This window comes from Pseudophryne corroboree, chromosome 9 (assembly GCF_028390025.1).
Source record: "Pseudophryne corroboree isolate aPseCor3 chromosome 9, aPseCor3.hap2, whole genome shotgun sequence".
Classification (NCBI taxonomy): domain Eukaryota; kingdom Metazoa; phylum Chordata; class Amphibia; order Anura; family Myobatrachidae; genus Pseudophryne; species Pseudophryne corroboree.
Window position 1 is genome coordinate 1,131,747 of NC_086452.1, and position 19,291 is coordinate 1,151,037.

Sequence of the window (19,291 nt, forward strand, 5' to 3'; positions counted from 1 at the left end):
TCCTCCGTCGACCTATGACTCGGGAAACCTACCCTGTCACCTAGGCCTACTCCTTCCTCCTCGTCCGCTACCTGTGCCACAGTGATGGCGGCCAGACCACCAGCCTCTGGATCCTGTGTGGCATCCACTACAGGGAGGCTGCGTGTCTTCCCCGATCTACTGCGCACAGGCAGGGGACCTGCTATGTCCACAGCAACTTGCTGCAAGGGTTCTCCTATGGGCAGAGGCCAGGAGACAACACATCCGCTGGAGTGCCCCAGCTGCCAACGCATGGCACCAGCCTTACAGTTGGTCTGGGCGTCATCCGACATTCCAGACCAGGGTAAGCTCTGTGTCAGGCACTTCACGGTACGGTCTGTCTCCGGGTTACTGTCCAAAGGGGTTTCGCTGGCAACCGACACCGGTTGCGCAGGAACGTTCCCTGGGGGGACCAGTTGGACACATTCCCCATCTGGTCTATCCCCTCCCACTTTCCTGGCTACCCTGTACCTTAACCCTTCCCGCCAGGTCAAACTTCCCGCCCCAACCCTGTCAAGGCCGCTGCCAAAGTGGCGCCTCATGCCTTTCGGGGTTGGGTCAGAGAGTTGAGCCTCCCTAAACTCCTGCCTGTGGCCCTCAATCTCTCCTAAATTGGGACACTCTACAGGGGGATCTAGGTGGGGACTACTAGGGTCAGTCTGGTAGGGGTCAGTCATGGAAAAGTCAGTGTGGTTTCTCATACTCACCGCCGGAGTTGGCAAACCACTTGGGTCAGGAGCATCATTGGGCACCCCCACAGGATCAAACGAGCTGGAACCGACATCCTCTGTGTTGCTAGGGGACGTAGGCATACCAGAGGCAAAAGGCATGCGGGGTCGATGTGCTGATCTAGCCGCTGTAATCTTTTCCTCTGGGCTGGTTGATGCTGTGGTTGGCTGTGCTGGCAGTTGTCTAGCAGCTGTAGTCTTTTCCTCTGGGCTGGGCTGTGCTGGAGTAGCTGATGTCAACGGTGGTTGTGGAACTTGACTCCGGGAAATGGCGCCAACAAACGTAGTGACGATCCCACCACCCAGATCATTTCCTAGGACCACATCAGTTGGGAGACCATCCATGACGGCAACTTCTCGCAACTCTGGTCCAGCTCCCCAGTCCAGGTAGACTCTTGCCATGGGAACCGCTTTCTCCATTCCATCTGCCAGGGTGACCTTGGCAGTGCGACCCTGCAATACTGCAGCAGGATCTATAAGGTGGGGGCTCACCACAGTGATTGAGGCCCCAGAGTCTCTTAGGCTTTCTCCCTGGAGGGGTCCCACGTGGACTGGCTGCAGGTGCCTCCACATGTTGTGTAGGGGCTGTTTGGCTATGCAGGTGACTCTCTCCGCAGAGTGCACCTGTCTCTCGCCACACTCCATCGGACTGACTGGAGGGGGAACAGTCTCTGTAGGCTTATCTCCTCTCGTCAAACAAGCGAGCCGGGCTCCAGCACTCAGATTTGGGGCACGAGTCTGGGGTGCTTGGGATGCAGGACAGTTCATCCTCAGATGTCCAATTTTCCAACAGCCGTAGCACTTCTTCTCCAGTCGTGGCACCGATGATCTCTGATCAGTTGCAGGGACGCTGCAGTGCGGTTGCTGGCCAAGAGCACCCGGGTTGGAAGATGCTTGTCTTTGGGGGTGATGAGTTGAAGAGGGGTGTCCCCCTGGTGGTACAGTCTTTTGGAGCTGGCTGCTGGCGGGGCGCTTCTGCCCCTGTGGCCGAATTGCCACATATTTGTCGGCTAATTGGGCAGCCATTTTTAAGCTGGGTGGCTCCCGATCTAGCACCCACTCCTTCACTTCTGGGGCGCACCTGCGGTAGAACTGCTCCCTGCAGATCAGGTCGATCAGTGCGTCCCATGTAGTGGCTTCAGAATCCTTCACCCACTTCACCACATACTGCCGCAGCTGGGTGGCGAACTGCCCATGGGTGCTGCTAGGATTCTTGGGCAAGTCTCTGAACTTCTTCCTGTAAGACTCTGGAGTGATGAAGAATCGCTGGAGGAGGGCCTTCGCGACTTCGTCATAATCCCCACAGTCCTCCGTGGTCACTCCTCGATAGGCCTCCAATGCCTCTCCATGCAGAGTGGGCACAAGGTGTCTCACCCACTCCGACTTGGGTAAATCGTGTAGTTTACAAGTCCTTTCAAAAACTTGTAAATGTCCATCAATGTCCCCATCACTGTCTGCAAACTTGGCAAACTGAATGCGTCCCGATCTGTATACAACAGCTGACAACGGCTCCCGGGGTACCACAGCCTGTGGTGCCCGCTCATCACGCCACATCTGGATGATGATCAAGCGCTCTTGCTCCGTTGCCCTTTCCCCCAATTCCGCTAGCCGATCTGCTAGGGTATCCGGGCCGCCCCCCCTGGGACGTTGGAATCCTGGCCCTGCTAGGGATTGCTGGGAAACATTGCTGCTGTGAGAGAGGGCGGGGCTTGTGGTTCTCACCGGTTCCTTACGAAGGTCCACTGTTGGGCCATCCTCTGCGATGCCGACGCCGTCAGCACTTTCCACCTCCGCCCGATGGGACTCCTCCAAGCTCATGAGCGCCGCCTTCATGACGCTTCTGGACGCGTTGGAAGGGATATCCACACCCTTTCTCCTGGCACACGATCTCCAGATCGCCCTTGGACATTCCGCTGAATTCCGCCATCTTGTGCGTTCTCCTGCGCTGCAGTTACTCATCTCCTGAGTAACTCGGCTTCTCCAATCGGGTGATGAAAAGCCGCCTGGGATTATCCCACCGCTATGCCAACAATTTCTGTGACAGGACGGTCCCGTACGAAAGTACTCGCCGCTTTCGCGTCCCGTCTCCTGCGCACAGATTGGAAGGTTAGGTCACACGAGGCCTGACCACATAGGGGATTCCCGCTTACCGTCAGTAACCGCCTGTTACTGACTCCACCCACTGCGCTGTGGGCGAATTTATGCTGCCACCACCAAACTCCTAACCTGCCGTGGCGTTTGGAACCACGGTTCTGCTCTGTATGTGCCGACGCATTGCCTTACCACACCTGTGTGGTGTTGACGAATCCCCACTAGCCACTTGCTAGGCCTCTACCGGTAGCTGGCGGAAGGCAGAACTTGGAGACGTTAGGTGCTTCCCTGGACAGCCGGAGGACGGGGCTATGGTTGGCATAACCCTGTAGGTCGCAAGATGAAGCAATCTTCTTGAGGCAATGATGTTTTATTTGCTCAATAGTTCTAAAGAGAACTCTTCCCTCTTGCTAGGGGCAACAGCATACAGCAAGATGTTCCAGCAGAATAAGATGGTACAACTACAATCTGGAGGCACACAGGCCTCCTTTTTATGTCAATTTTCCACACAGTACAACAGGGGGGTAAGCCGTCCCTGTCTTCTCCAACCAATCAGGTTATTTTACAAAATACCAATAAATAAATTACATTTCAAAAGGGGATAAGTGCAATAAAACAATATCCTCCTTCCTGTCACCCAGACAACGTTTGGTATCAGATTAACATTCACTATTGATAAATTTATCACATAGCTTCAAAATACAAATGTTTCTGTCTCATTCACATCTCCAGGCAATCCCAGTGTTTGAGATTACAACAGGAAGGCTACAATACAAACAAACAGTCTTCCTTCCTGCATCTGCCATTCAGGGTTCGTATATCAATTAAATCAGGTACATGAAACAGGTTCCAAGCCCATAGACCCCGTGATTAGCATCTTTACACATCAAAAGGTTTTGTCATTCACATCTCTCTGCTAGGACAGGGCCATTAGCATGCCACTTCCTACTGACAGGAGATGATTATTCAGACATCTATAGTAAGTGCATTTTAAAACCAACACAGCTTACACATTCCTTCTAAGTGCTGGCATTTGCATTAAATATAACATTGGTGAAAACACAGTAGTAAATATATTTTTAAATACCCGGTGCCTAGCACCCTCACTACATTTAAAGATGGCGTTTAGCACCAGTGCACAGTTTAAAAGTGGCGCCAAGCGCCCATTGTCCTTGAATATGGCGCCGGTCACTGAGGGTTAACCCCTTCAGTGCGGCGCCGCCATTGTCCACGTGGGCTGGGGTCTCTCCGGCCACAATACACTTAGGAGCTTATAAGCCTAAAGTCGGAAGGTCAGCCCTGCACTAACAGATCACGCTCATTCCTTACTTCTAGTTGGACAGAAAATCTAAAAAAACATGCCATAAAAAATAGGATTTGAATTACCTACCGGTAAATCCTTTTCTCGTAGTCCGTAGAGGATGCTGGGGTCCACATTAGTACCATGGGGTATAGACGGGTCCACCAGGAGACATGGGCACTTTAAGAGTTTAATAGTGTGGGCTGGCTCCTCCCTCTATGCCCCTCCTACCAGACTCAGTCTAGAAACTGTGCCCAAGGAGACGGACAACTTTGAGAGAAGGATTTTACACAGATAGTGGCGAGATTCATACCAGCTCACACACAAGGCAAACCAAGCTAACCAGTTTGAATCAAGTCAGCAACGGCTGAATAACATTACTTACCAAGGAACAAGGCAGTACTGAACCAAGTAACAACTGCAGGAAAACAAAGCACTGGGCGGGCGCCCAGCATCCTCTACGGATTATGAGAAAAGGATTTACTGGTAGGTGATTAAAATCCTATTTTCTCTTACGTCCTAGAGGATGCTGGGGTCCACATTAATACCATGAGGATGTAACAAAGCTCCTAGTACGGGAGGGACAGCGCGGAGGCTCCTGCAGAATGGATTGACCAAACTTTAGGTCCTCAGAGGCCAAAGTATCGAACTTGTAGAACTTAGCAAACGTGTTCGACCCTGACCAAGTTGCTGCTCAGCAAAGTTATAACGCCGAGACACCCCAGGCAGCCGCCCAGGAAGAAACAACTTTAAGAGTAGAGTGGGCCTTAATGGATTTAGGACACGGCAATCCTGCCTTAGAATAAGCATGCTGGATAGTAAACCTGATCCAGCAAGAAATCAATTGCTTAGAAGCAGGCCACCGAACCTTGGGTCCGACTTGCTGTAAAGAGAAGTTCTCTTCACATAAATCTTCAAAGCCCTCACAACATCCAAGGACTTTGAAGTAATTGAGGAGTCAGTAGCCACTGGCACAATAGGTTGGTTGATATGAAAAGCCAACACAACCTTCGGAAGAAATTGCCGACACGTCCTGAGCTCAGCTCTATCTTCAAGAAAAATCAAGTAGGGGCTCTTTTAGGACAATGCCCCCAATTCAGACACAAGTCTAGCAGATGCCAATGCCAACAGTGTGACAGCCATCCAAGTAAGAAACTTGACCTCAACCTCCTGCAAAGGCTCGAACCAATCCGATTGCAGGAACTGTAGTACCACGTTAAGGTCCCAAGGTGCCGTCGGAGGCACAAAGGGAGGTTGGATGTGCAGAACCCCTTTCAAGAAAGTCTGAACCTCAGGGAGGGCAGCCAATTGTTTCTGGAAGAAAATGGACAAGGTCGAAATCTGGACTTTTATGGAGCCCAGGCGCAGGCCCACATTCATCCCTGCTTGCAGGAAGAGGAGAAACCGTCCAAGTTGAAACTACACCACAGGAAACTTCTTGGATTCACACCAAGACACGTACTTTTTCCAAATCAGATGGTGATGTTTTGACGTTACTCCTTTTCTAGCCTGGAATAACTTTGTTCGGAATGCCCTTCCGAGCTAAGATCTGGCGTTTAACCTCCATGCCATCAAACGTACCCGCGGTAAGTCTTGATAAGCGAACAGCCCCTGTTGCAGAAGGTCCTCTCGAAGAGGAAGAGGCCTCGGATCTTCCAGCAGTAACTCCAGAAGATCCGCGTACCAAACTCTTCTTGGCCAGTCCAGAGCAATGAGGAACGCCTGAACTCTTGTTCTCTTTATTAGTTTGAGAATCCTTGGGATGAGTGGAAGTGGAGGGAACACATACACTGACTTGAACACCCACGGAGTTACCAGGGCTTCCACCACCACTGCCTGTGGATCCCTCGACCTGGAACAATACCTCCAAAGCTTCTTGTTGAGGCATGAGGCCATCATGTCTATTTGAGGTACGCCCCAAAGACTTGTCACCCATGTGAACACCTCTGGGTAGAGACCCCAGTCTCCCAGATGGAGATGATGTCTGCTGAGGAAGTCTGCTTCCCAGCTGTCCACTCCCGGAATGAAGATTGCTGACAGCGCCACCGCGTGCTTTTTCCGCCCAGCGGATGATTCTTTTTACCTCTGACATTGCAGCTCTGCTCTTCGTTACGCCTTGTCGGTTTATGTAGGCAACAGTCGTTACATTTTCCGACAGAACTTGAATGGCCTGATCTTTTAGAAGGTGTGTCGCTTGTAGAAGACCGTTGAACATGGCCCTTAGTTCCAGAATATTTATCAGAAGGATGGATTCCAGACTTGACCACCTTCCTTGGAAGTTTTTCCCATGGGTAACTGTTCCCCAACCTCTGAGGCTTGCAACCGTGGTTAGAAGTATCCAATTCTGAATCCCGAACCTGCGGCCCTCTAGTCGGTGAAGATGAGATCCCGACCATTTGTCCAGGAGATCCAGTTGGAAAGACCGTGCATGGAATCTTCCGTACTGTAGAGCCTCGTAGGAGGCATCCATCTTCCCCATAAGGCGAATGCACATCATGAACCGATACCCGGGCTGGCTTCAGGACATCCCGGACCATTGTTTGTATCACAAACGCTTTCTCCTCCGGCAGAAACACCCTCTGTACTTCCGTGTCAAGGATCATCCCCAGGAAGGATAGTCTCCTTGTCGGCTGTAAATGCGACTTTGGAAGGTTCAGGATACATCCATAATCCTGGAGTAGGAGAGTTATGAGAGCAATGCTCTGTAACAGCATCTCCGTGGAAGACGCTTTTATCGGTAAGTCATCCAGATAAGGAATTATGTTCACACCCTGCGTGCAGAGGAGTAGCATCATCTCCGCCATCACCTTGGTGAACACTCTTGGTGCCGTGGAAAGGCGAAACAGCAGTGCCTGGAATTGATAGTGATAGCCCAGTAGTGCAAATCTGAGATAAGCCTGGTGAGATGGCCAGATCGGGATGTGACGGTACGCATCCTTGATATCCAGGGATACTAGGAATTCCCCTTACTCCGGACCGGAGATCACCACTCTGAGAGACTCCATCTTGAATTTGAATTCCCTCAAGTAGGGGTTCAATGACTTTAGGTTTAATATCGGTCTTACCGAACCATCCGGTTTGGGTACCACAAACAGGTTTGAGTAATAACCCTTGTGGTGTAGGTGAGGTGGAACCGGAACAATGACATTTGACCTTAGCAACTTTTGAATGGCTTCCTGTAGGATAGCACTTTGTCAGCAGAGCTGGCAAGCCCGATTTGAAGAATCTGTGAGGTGGGAGTTGTCGAAACTCCAGTCTGTACCCCTTGGTAACAATATCCAGTACCCAGGGATCCTGGCATGAGGACGCCCAGACATGACTGAAATTTCTTAATCTTGCTCCCACCTGCCCGATCTCCAGGCTGGGAGATCCACCGTCATGCCGAGGATTTTGGAGGAAGCAGAACCAGGTTTCTGGTCCTGTAGGTTTTCGGGATTTCCCTCGGTCACATCTAAAGAATGTGGAGGGGGATTTGGACTTTTTTGCTTTAGCGGTCCGAAAGGACTGCATCGCAGACGTAGGATATGATTTCTTAGTCTGTGGTGTAGCAGGGGTAAGAAAGGTCGACTTACCAGCAGTTGCCATGGAGATCCACGCATCCAACGCTTCCCCAAACAGAGCCTGACCTGTGAAGGGTAGGTTCTTCACACTCTTCTTGGATTCCACGCCCGCACACCATTGGCGCATCCAGAGTCCCCTGCATGCCGAGACAGCCACGGGAGAAGCTCTTGCGTTCAAATGTCCAAGGTCTTTCATGGCTTCCACCATGAAACCTGCAGAATTCTGTATGTGACGTAAAAATAATTCAATGTCACTTCTATCCATAGAATCTAAATCCTCTAGTAATGTGCCTGACCACTTTACAATGGCTTTAGAAATCCATGCACAGGCAAGATTTGAGTGTATTCTCAATATTGCGGTCGGCCAGCTGTTTTAAAGCAGTGGACCCAGGTACAGATAAAACCACTTTCTTACACAACCTAGAAACAGAAGCGTCTACCACCGGCGGGTTTTCCCACTTTTTTCTATCCTCCTCATGGAAAGGAAAAGCAATGAGAACTCTTTTAGGGATCTCAAATTTTTTCTCCGGGTTTTCCCAGGATTTTTCAAACAATGCGTTCAATTCTTTAGACGCAGGGAAGGTACGGGAGGCTTTACTATGTCAGTGAAGTAAGCCTCCTCTACCTGCTGAAGAACTTTATCAGTAATGTGTAAAACATCCCTAATGGCCTCAATCATGAGTTGCACCCCCTTAGCAAGGGATGCATCTCCTCCCTGCATATCCCCATCAGCGTCCCCTGCATCAATCGGTATCCGTGTCGACATGCATTATTGTTGCAAGAGCACGCTTTGTAGGATATACATCAGGGGTCTTGGGTGAGGTAGTGGGAGCAGAATATGACAAAACCTCCACAGATCTTTTCCAAACCTGTGTTTCAGTCTCATTATGAGCTATCCTAGATGAAATCTGGGATATCATTCCCTTAATAGAAGCCACCCACTGGGGTTCGGATTCAGAGGGCTGACACAATATATTACAGTCCTGAGTACATGGAATGGATTCCTCTGGGGAAGATACAGCACAAGACACAGAGTCCCTGGACATTGTAATGTGAGCTATATAACATACACACACACAGGAAAATGTCATACACAATTTCCCGCAGAGTACCTTCAGAGAGACACAGAGTATACGGAGTCAGCCACACTGCGCCCCTGTAGGCAGTTATATGATAAATGCCTGGCGCTGACTGAGTAACCTTAATAGATTACACATCGAGAATAACCGTGAATAACACTCTCCCCCCCCTTCTATAACATCCTGGTACCGCTGAGTTATGTGGAGGTCAGCGCTCCCCGTCAGCGTCTCTTCAGTGTGATCTGCAGGGAGAAAATGGTGCTGGTGAGTGCTGGATCTGCTCTGAGAAGCTCCGCCCCCTGTAATGGTGCGTCTTCCCGCACTTTTGATTTTATACTGGCCTGAGGTAAAGCGTTGCTAGCAGCAGTACAGAGTCCCTGATAACCATAATGACCAGTGTTTAGGGTATTGCGCTGGCCCAGGGCGCCCCTCACAGCGCCGCACAACTATACCTCTGGGCGCTCCGGAGCGCAGCCTTACAGCGCTGCGCTTCTACCCTTGTGCCACCATTCTCACCGGTGACCCGCTTTATCAGGGCGCCGGCGTCATACTCACCACCTCGATCTTCTGGTTATGTTAGGGGGTGGCGGCAGTGCTGCGGGAGTGAGCGGTCACCTTGGGGGCTTGCGATCATCACCCTCAGGAGCTCAGTGCCCTGTCAGCGGAGATAGGAGACATTAACCTCTAGGACTGGATCCTACTCCCCCCCCCTAAATCCCACGAAGCAGGGAGGTTGTTGCCAGCAGCCTCCCTCTAACTAACTCTTTAATAAAATAATAAAACTACAAGAACTCCTAGGAGCTCCCCTAGCTCTGACCGGCTCCTCCGGGCACATTTTCTAAACTGTCTGGTAGGAGGGGCATAGAGGGAGAAGCCAGCACACACTATTAAACTCTTAAAGTGCCCATGGCTCCCAAGGGACCTGTCTATACCCCATGGTACTAATGCCGACCCCAGCATCCTCTAGGACGCAAGAGAAAATATTTGAATAGGTCCATTGACTTGAGTTGAAGTACAATATATACTATAATGTAACTTTGTTTAATCGATGTTCTGAACACCACAAAACTCCTCACCTAACACCTAGAAATGTATTTTTAATCCTACATCTGTCAGTCCTCAAATGTTACCTGCAACGAGCTTTTGCGAGTGTCGGCTGTGGAGGCAATCTGATGTTCTGCGTTTTCCACACCCTGAGTTGCGGTGCCATCATCTTGAATGTCAGTAGGATCTGACTCTTCATCCTTACCCACCACCTCCTGTAGCTCAGCCTACAACAGAGAAGAGAGATTTGGTGATCATCAATAAATCCATTTCTCTGAATCCATCTGGGGTAACGAAGACTTACTGTCCTGGAGTAGGTACTTCTACAAACCACTGTACAGCAGAAAGCAGCGGTGGCATTACCAATATGAAGAACTTCCCCTCCTGCTGCGGCGAATGGTTGTATCACGTCTGATACTGGACCGGGAGCTAAGAATATTTATTTTAGTCATCACTATCATGAGACGCTGAGAGTGAACAGTGCAGGAAGCCGGAACCGAAGTGACGCACTCGAGAGCGAGCGGGACGGAGCAGCCGCACCAATTGTAAGGTGCAAGGGCCGTGCAGGGAGCCGGAGAAGCGGTGCAGGGAGAGCCCGGGGAGCAGTGCGGTCGCGAAGAGAGAGCCAGAGACAGAGAGCCGGGGAGCAGTGAAGGCTGAGCGGGGAGCAGTGAAGGCTGAGCGGGGAGCAGTGAAGGATGAGCGGAGAGCAGTGAAGGATGAGCGGAGAGCAGTGAAGGATGAGCGGAGAGCAGTGAAGGATGAGCGGAGAGCAGTGAAGGATGAGCGGGGAGCAGTGAAAGATGAGCGGGGAGCAGTGAAAGATGAGCGGGGAGCAGTGAAGGCTGAGCGGGGAGCAGTGAAGGCTGAGCGGGGAGCAGTGAAGGCTGAGCGGGGAGCAGTGAAGGCTGAGCGGGGAGCAGTGAAGGATGAGCGGGGAGCAGTGAAGGCTGAGCGGGGAGCAGTGAAGGATGAGCGGGGAGCAGTGAAGGATGAGCGGGGAGCAGTGAAGGATGAGCGGGGAGCAGTGAAGGATGAGCGGGGAGCAGTGAAGGATGAGCGGGGAGCAGTGAAGGCTGAGCGGGGAGCAGTGAAGGATGAGTGGGGAGCAGTGAAGGATGAGCGGGGAGCAGTGAAGGATGAGCAGGGAGCAGTGAAGGATGAGCGGGGAGCAGTGAAGGCTGAGCGGGGAGCAGTGAAAGATGAGCGGGGAGCAGTGAAGGCTGAGCGGGGAGCAGTGAAGGCTGAGCGGGGAGCAGTGAAGGCTGAGCGGGGAGCAGTGAAGGCTGAGCGGGGAGCAGTGAAGGATGAGTCGGGAGCAGTGAAGGCGGAGCGGGGAGCAGTGAAGGCTGAGCAGGGAGCAGTGAAGGATGAGCGGAGAGCAGTAAAGGCTGAGCAGGGAGCAGGGAGCAGTGAAGGATGAGCGGAGAGCAGTGAAGGCTGAGCGGGGAGCAGTGAAGGATGAGTCGGGAGCAGTGAAGGCTGAGCGGGGAGCAGTGAAGGCTGAGCAGGGAGCAGTGAAGGATGAGCGGGGAGCAGTGAAGGATGAGCGGAGAGCAGTGAAGGATGAGCGGGGAGCAGTGAAGGATGAGCGGAGAGCAGTGAAGGATGAGCGGAAAGCAGTGAAGGATGAGCGGAGAGCAGTGAAGGATGAGCGGGGAGCAGTGAAGGATGAGCGGAGAGCAGTGAAGGATGAGCGGGGAGCAGTGAAGGATGAGCGGAGAGCAGTGAAGGATGAGCGGGGAGCAGTGAAGGATGAGCGGAGAGCAGTGAAGGATGAGCGGAAAGCAGTGAAGGATGAGCGGAGAGCAGTGAAGGATGAGCGGGGAGCAGTGAAGGATGAGCGGAGAGCAGTGAAGGCTGAGCGGGGAGCAGTGAAGGATGAGTCGGGAGCAGTGAAGGCTGAGCGGGGAGCAGTGAAGGCGGAGCGGGGAGCAGTGAAGGCTGAGCAGGGAGCAGGGAGCAGTGAAGGATGAGCGGAGAGCAGTAAAGGCTGAGCAGGGAGCAGTGAAGGATGAGCGGAGAGCAGTGAAGGCTAAGCGGGGAGCAGTGAAGGCTAAGCGGGGAGCAGTGAAGGCTGAGCGGGGAGCAGGGAGCAGTGAAGGCTGAGCGGGGAGCAGGGAAGGCTGAGCGGGGAGCAGGGAAGGCTGAGCGGGGAGCAGGGAAGGCTGAGCGGGGAGCAGTAAAGGATGAGCGGAGAGCAGGGAGCAGTGAAGGCTAAGCGGGGAGCAGTAAAGGATGAGCGGAGAGCAGTGAAGGCTGAGCGGGGAGCAGTGAAGGCGGAGCGGGGAGCAGTGAAGGCTGAGCAGGGAGCAGTGAAGGATGAGCGGAGAGCAGTAAAGGCTGAGCAGGGAGCAGTGAAGGATGAGCGGAGAGCAGTGAAGGCTGAGCGGGGAGCAGTGAAGGATGAGTCGGGAGCAGTGAAGGCTGAGCGGGGAGCAGTGAAGGCTGAGCAGGGAGCAGTGAAGGATGAGCGGGGAGCAGTGAAGGATGAGCGGAGAGCAGTGAAGGATGAGCGGGGAGCAGTGAAGGATGAGCGGGGAGCAGTGAAGGATGAGCGGAGAGCAGTGAAGGATGAGCGGAAAGCAGTGAAGGATGAGCGGAGAGCAGTGAAGGATGAGCGGGGAGCAGTGAAGGATGAGCGGAGAGCAGTGAAGGATGAGCGGGGAGCAGTGAAGGATGAGCGGAGAGCAGTGAAGGCTGAGCGGGGAGCAGTGAAGGCTGAGCGGGGAGCAGTGAAGGCTGAGCGGGGAGCAGTGAAAGATGAGCGGGGAGCAGTGAAGGCTGAGCGGGGAGCAGTGAAGGCTGAGCGGGGAGCAGTGAAGGCTGAGCGGGGAGCAGTGAAGGATGAGTCGGGAGCAGTGAAGGCTGAGCGGGGAGCAGTGAAGGCGGAGCGGGGAGCAGTGAAGGCTGAGCAGGGAGCAGGGAGCAGTGAAGGATGAGCGGAGAGCAGTAAAGGCTGAGCAGGGAGCAGTGAAGGATGAGCGGAGAGCAGTGAAGGCTAAGCGGGGAGCAGTGAAGGCTGAGCGGGGAGCAGGGAAGGCTGAGCGGGGAGCAGGGAAGGCTGAGCGGGGAGCAGGGAAGGCTGAGCGGGGAGCAGGGAAGGCTGAGCGGGGAGCAGGGAAGGCTGAGCGGGGAGCAGGGAAGGCTGAGCGGGGAGCAGTAAAGGATGAGCGGAGAGCAGGGAGCAGTGAAGGCTAAGCGGGGAGCAGTAAAGGATTAGCGGAGAGCAGTGAAGGCTGAGCAGGGAGCAGTGCCAGAGGCTGAGTTGCTGCAGATTACTGGAAAAGAAAAAGGGAGCAGATAAGTATTAACTTTGTGTATAACCAATTGTTTCCCTTGTCCGTTACTGTATTTTTTGCACTTTAATTTATACCTAATTTACTTAATTTGTCTTATATTTATCCTTTATTGTCCTTTTGGGCCCTTGTTGATTATCCCTCTCTCTTTTTTAATTTTTCTCTTGTCTCTTACTTAAATTTTTAATTTAATTTATCCTATAATTATCCTTTTTAATTTATTGTCCCTTTATATATTGTTCCTCTCTCTTTTCGGAGGGTAATAGGGATTTATTGCATATTAAATACGGGTGGGGCCGTGATTGAGGATCTCACTCAGTGGGTGTCGTGCATGATGGATGCGCACCTGGAACACATTCCGAGCGCGGGTACATCTGTGCGAGATGTGAGCGTACGGCCGCCCTGGTAGCCCAGGTACCGTTACACGACTGAGAGACATTCACAATCTCGAGGAAAGTTTATATAGAATGGTGGCGGAGTTGCTGGGGGATCACTGGTATACGGGGATGATCAGGTAGCTAGCTGGGTCACGGTTAGAAGGAAGAAGAGAGGGAGGGGGAGACAGGACATCTCCGATCTGCCAAACCCCAATAAATTTGCCCGACTGGACGAGGAATCGGAGGATGATAGTGAAGAAATGAAGGTGCCGGAGGAGACGTCCAGAGGAGCGGTCCCTCTGGCGCGGTTGGGTTAAAAGATAGAGAGGTACCTAGTCAGATGGTGGTGGTAGGGGATTCTATCATCAGGAAGGCAGATAGGGCAATCTGCTACCGGGACCGTGATCGCCGTACAGTCTGTTGTCTCCCGGGTGCTCGGGTACGGTACATCGCGGACCGGGTAGATAGATTGTTGGGAGGGGCTGGGAAAGACCCGGCGGTCTTGGTGAACGTTGGCACCAATGACAAAGTTAGCGGAAGGTGGGATGTCCTTAAGAAAGACTATAGGGACTTAGGAAAGAAACTGAAGGCAAGGACATCTAAGGTGATATTCTCCGAAATATTACCCGTGCCACGCGCTAGTCCAGGGAGGCAGAGGGAGATTAGGGAGGTAAATGTGTGGCTTAGGGATTGGTGCAGGAAAGAGGGGTTTGTGTTCCTGGAACACTGGGCGGACTTCTCAGTCAGGCGCCATCTTTTTTGTCGTGATGGATTGCAGCTGAATGAGGAGGGGGTAGCGGTGCTGGGGGGAAGGATGGTTAGAAGGTTGGAGGAGATTTTAAACTAGGAGCCTGCGGGGAGGGTTTAGCTAGAAACTACGGGTCATGCAGTAAGAACAGGAAAGATGGGGGTAGTGAACAAATTGGGGGAGGAGGAGGGGGGAGTAAAAGATCAGCCGGCAAGGCCAAGGGTATCTGCATGGGTATTGACACCGGAATTACCGACACGGGTGTTGCCCAAGATATTCCAAATTTATTACATACTGATGATTATTGTACAACAATACGGTATATAGAAAGTGATGATAATAACATCAGGAGGAGGGGCTTAGAAAGCAGTAAGGAAGGCTGTATTAAGTATGATGGGGTGGAAAGGGAGGGAGGAGATTAAGAGTCGGTAAGAGTAATTCTAGAAAGGCACTTGTAAATATAGATACGATACCATTAAATCAAACGGGCAAGGGAGATGCTAAACTAAGATGTATGCATGCGAACGCAAGTAGCCTATCGGGTAAAATGGGGGAACTGGAACGGCTTGCATCAAAGTCTATGTATGATATTATAGGTATTATGGAAACATGGTGGGACGACTCTCACGACTGGGTTGCGAATTTGGAGGGATATTCTCTTTTTAGGAGGGACAGGGCTACTAAAAGGGGAGGAGGGGTATGTCTCTTTGTTAAACCATCTCTAAAACCAAACTTAATAGAGGGTATTTTCGAGGGGGCAGGAGATAACGTGGAGTCGCTATGGGTTGAGATCACAAGTGAGGGCACTGAAGCAAAAAAACTAATCATTGGCACGTGCTACGAGCAACCGGATATTAGCGGATACAATGAGGAACAACTTACACCAAACTGAAAAAGTATCAGGAATGGGAGACATCCTAGTGTTGTGGGAATTCAACTATCCTGATATAAATTGGAGGAACGATTCATGTGTAAAAACTAGGAGCAGCAGGTTTTTAAATATATTGAGGGATCAATTCTTGACTCAATTAGTTGAGGACCCAACTAGAGGTAAAACTATTCTGGATCTAGTTATTACCAATAATGTGGACATTATATCAAACACCAAAGTTGGGGAGACCCTGGGAAACAGGGACCACTACATGATCACATCCGACATCAGTTTTAAAAAACATAGCTATAAGGGAGCGATCAAAACATTTAACTTTAGAAAAGCCAACTTCAATATGCTGAGAAAGGCACTAATCAACACTGACTGGGAAGTTTTGTTTCAGGGAAAGGACACGACGGAAATATGGGAGTCTTGTAAAGGGTTGCTTTAAAACAATATTCACAAATTAATTTCCATCAGCAGTAAACGCAGGAGTACTAAACAAAAACCAATGTGGCTCCATAAGGAGGTCAAGGAAGCAATGGCTAATAAGAGGCGTGCTTTCATAGCATTTACATCTAATGGAGGGGAGGAGTCATTCCGGTATTACAAGGTATGCAATAACAAATGTAAAAAAGCGATAAGGGCAGCTAAAATTAAACGAAAAAAATAAAAAATAAAATCGCTAGAGAGAGAGTAAAACCAATCCTAAAAAGTTTTATAAATATATAAACAGTAAAAAGGTTAAAGGAGGAGTATTAAAACGAGATTTACCATTGTTAAATCTTTTTCTGCGAGGTACACTGGGCTCCACAAGGATTAACATCGGGGTGTAGAGTAGGATCTTGATCCGAGGCACCAACAGGCTCAAAGCTTTGACTGTTCCCAAGATGCTCAGCGCCGCCTCCTCTATAACCCCGCCTCTGTGCACAGGAGCTCAGTTTTCGTTAACCAGCCCAATGCAGTAGCAGGAAAAGAGATGACAATCGTTAAAAGCCACATACACCACACTCTCACGACAGGAGAAGTGTCAGCGGCTAATGCCATACCAACCCAAAAGAAGCTAAGTGCGTCAGGGTGGGCACCTTGCGGAGCCCAGAGTACCTCGCAGAAAGATTTAACAACGGTAAGTTCTTACCATAAATCTCGTTTTCTGCTGCGGGGTACACTGGGCTCCACAAGGATTAACATCAGGGATGCTCTAAAGCAGTTCCTCATGGGAGGGGATGCACTGTAGCGGGCACAAGCACCCGGCGTCCAAAGGAAGCATCCTTGGAGGCAGAAGTATCGAAGGCATAGAACCTTTTGAACGTGTTCACTGAGGACCACGTAGCCGCCTTGCACAATTGCTCAAGGGTCGCACCACGGCGGGCCACCAGAGAAGGTCCAGTAAACAGAGTAGAATGGGCTTTGTTGGTAGCAGGAGCTAGCAGACCAGCCTGCACATAAGCATGTGTAATCAACATTCTAATACATCTGGCCAAGGTCTGCTGGTTAGCAGGCCAGCCACGTTTGTGAAATCAAAACAGCACAAAGAGATAATCAGATTTCCTAATGGAGGCAGTTTTCTTCACGTAGATACGGAGAGCCCGTACCACATCCAAAGACCGCTCTTTGGAGGACAACTCAGGAGAACTAAAGGCCGGAACCACAATGTGAGGATACTGGGTTCCAAATCACTCAGTCACGGTGGTAGATGAAAACCAACAGTGGTTTATTGAACAGAATGGGTTATAAACATCTCAGCACACTTCTGTGATCCAATTCTACACGACAATCCCTCCTGGAGCTCCTGACAGAACATTACTTCTTAGTCAGTCTCCTGCCACCCTCTCTGTGTCAGATCTCTCTCCCCAGCAGAGCTCACTCCTCTTGTTATACCCTCCTGTCTATTCATCACACAAGCTGGTCAGTCAGGAGTGGAGACGAGGTGTCTGGACTCTTGTACACAATGGAGTGCACAGGATCAGATTACCTGAATCTCCATACAGATTCTGTTTACTACATAACCTACTCATCCTAATCACATCTGAGTGTACAGCTAGGGGACTTACATTACAATGAACTGATTTATCTATGTTACTAACACTCTGGCCTAGACTTATTCAGTTAACAATTACATTGAATATATAATAACCAAATAAACTACATATACCAAATATAACAGATAAAATATAACTGTACAATATAATAACCACACAATGCAATACAATATTGCCTAACATAGAACTAATAACATATTGGCAATTGGTGAAGTCCATGTATAGGACCAGGGCTAGGAAAGTAACCACGTGTCTTTTACCACTGAGCGACACGACGCGCAAGCTGTGTCATCACATGTCGTCACATTACCTTCCCCTACTTTCTCGCCCTGTGTCCTAAGTAGCTTAAGCTTGCTGAGCGCAGTGATGCTCTTCAACATCAGACAGTCTGTGCCCCATCATAACAATGACTGGCTGGTTTCTCTTGTGGGTCTGGTGGTTTTTGTGAATAGCATTTTACAGTTTGTACGGAGCCCACCAGCGTCCCAGGTCCAAAGTCTGTGGTAATTGTCATGAGGCTTGTGTGGGAATTTCTTTCCCCGGTCTGGTGGGTGTGTGGCCCACAGTACATAAATCAATACAGTCTTACCAGGGTCCGGTGGAAACGTGATCAGCAGTCCATAGTTCTTGTATTTCCCCCCGGTGTCCCATCCAAATACATTAATCAAAGTCCCCTTTGTAGACAGCCGCTGGGTTGGGGTAACAGCATGTGCAACAGTGTAATTCAATAAGTCCAATAACTGCACCTGGGGACTTAATAATTCCCCTACACCCAACTGGGTAACCTCAAATTTCAGATAGTCACATTTTTCCTCCATAAACAAAATCTGATCTCTGGGGCCCTCACTCTCCCTCCCCAACAATGTATTCCCTGGGAACCCCACTTCCATCACCTCTGGTGCATCAGGACAGTGGCTTCCCTCCCCCAAACATGAATCATGGGTATCGTAATTGTCAGGGCACAATGGGGATTCCTCCATGCCAGAAGTTTCTTCTGTGCTATCCTGGGTAAATGCTTCCTCCAGCCTGGCTAGCTGGGTAACTTGTGGGATCCTACTCTGAGTCTTGTATGCTTTGGCCTGGAGTACAATCTGCTCAGCTTCCTTGTGTGTACCCACCAACTCGACCATGGTTGTACTGGAAAATGGATGTAGGTTCACAGGGACAGTGGCATTACCTTCTCCATTCACTGCATTCACTGTTACATGTCCTGGCTGAACACCATTGTCCTGGTTAGAGTCAGTCATTTCACCTTGCACACAATGCCAGTCCAAAACACATTCAGGTGCCCTAGAGTAGAGCAACATGTTCTCTTCCAGTTCCTGAGCTGATGCTATTTTCACCAGGTCTGATACCTGGATTTTCTCTGAGTCATAGGGAAGATTCTGGCATTCAGACTGCAGCTCCTTACCATCAAGTTCACTGTATGGGAACAGACCTCCAGAATCTTCTGGGAGAGATAAAATAGCTGGGGATACACTGGGCCCTTCCTGAACATCCTTTTCTGATAAAATAACTGGGGCAGCCATGAACATAGCTTCACAATAGGCCTCCCTCAGCCGAATATGCTGATCAGCCTGAAGTGAGACACTGTCTGCACTAGCCATGCTTATAGTTGGGACATTACCACCTACTGCTGCCCTCGCAGAGATCTCCTCTTCCACCTCTGCCAATGGGAAGGCATAGTGCATCTTCTCCTGGGGTGTTTGGATGACAGACCCCACTTCCTTCTCATTTTCAGTAGCCTCCCCCAAACACAACACTGTAAATGGCTCAATAGCCAGGACTGGTTGGTGCTCACCTGAAGGATTCCCTTGGAGGCTCTGTTGCTGAAGTGGTGGTCGGGTGATAGTGGCAACTTCTTCCTCAATGTCTCGCTGGCACTCTGGGATGGTTTCTATATCCTCCAAGCCTGCAAATGGCCAGTTATAGCACAGCTCAGGCCGGTCACTGAGTGTTTCACTGTGACATTCCCCCAGGGAGAAGAGAACGGGTTGCAGACAGTGCTTCCTTGCATCCACCTGGTCAAGGTCATCCTTTTCCAGTGTAACATACTGGGCAGACAGTTCTTGACACTCTCTCACTAAGTCCTCATCCTCCATCTCAGCAAAAGGGAAGTTGTAGTGCAGTTCCT

At 50.7% G+C, this 19,291-nt stretch overlaps 1 protein-coding gene across 2 annotated transcripts in view; it reads right to left on the reverse strand.

Annotated features, from left to right (window-relative positions):
* Nucleotides 1-19,291, reverse strand: part of CC2D1B (coiled-coil and C2 domain containing 1B) — a 408,633-nt gene that overhangs the window by 292,186 nt on the left and 97,156 nt on the right. For both annotated transcript variants that reach the window (XM_063938881.1, XM_063938880.1), the window contains exon 5: nt 9,907-10,047. In XM_063938881.1, coding sequence (XP_063794951.1) covers nt 9,907-10,047 — 141 coding nt within the window. The remainder of the gene's footprint in view (nt 1-9,906; nt 10,048-19,291) is intronic.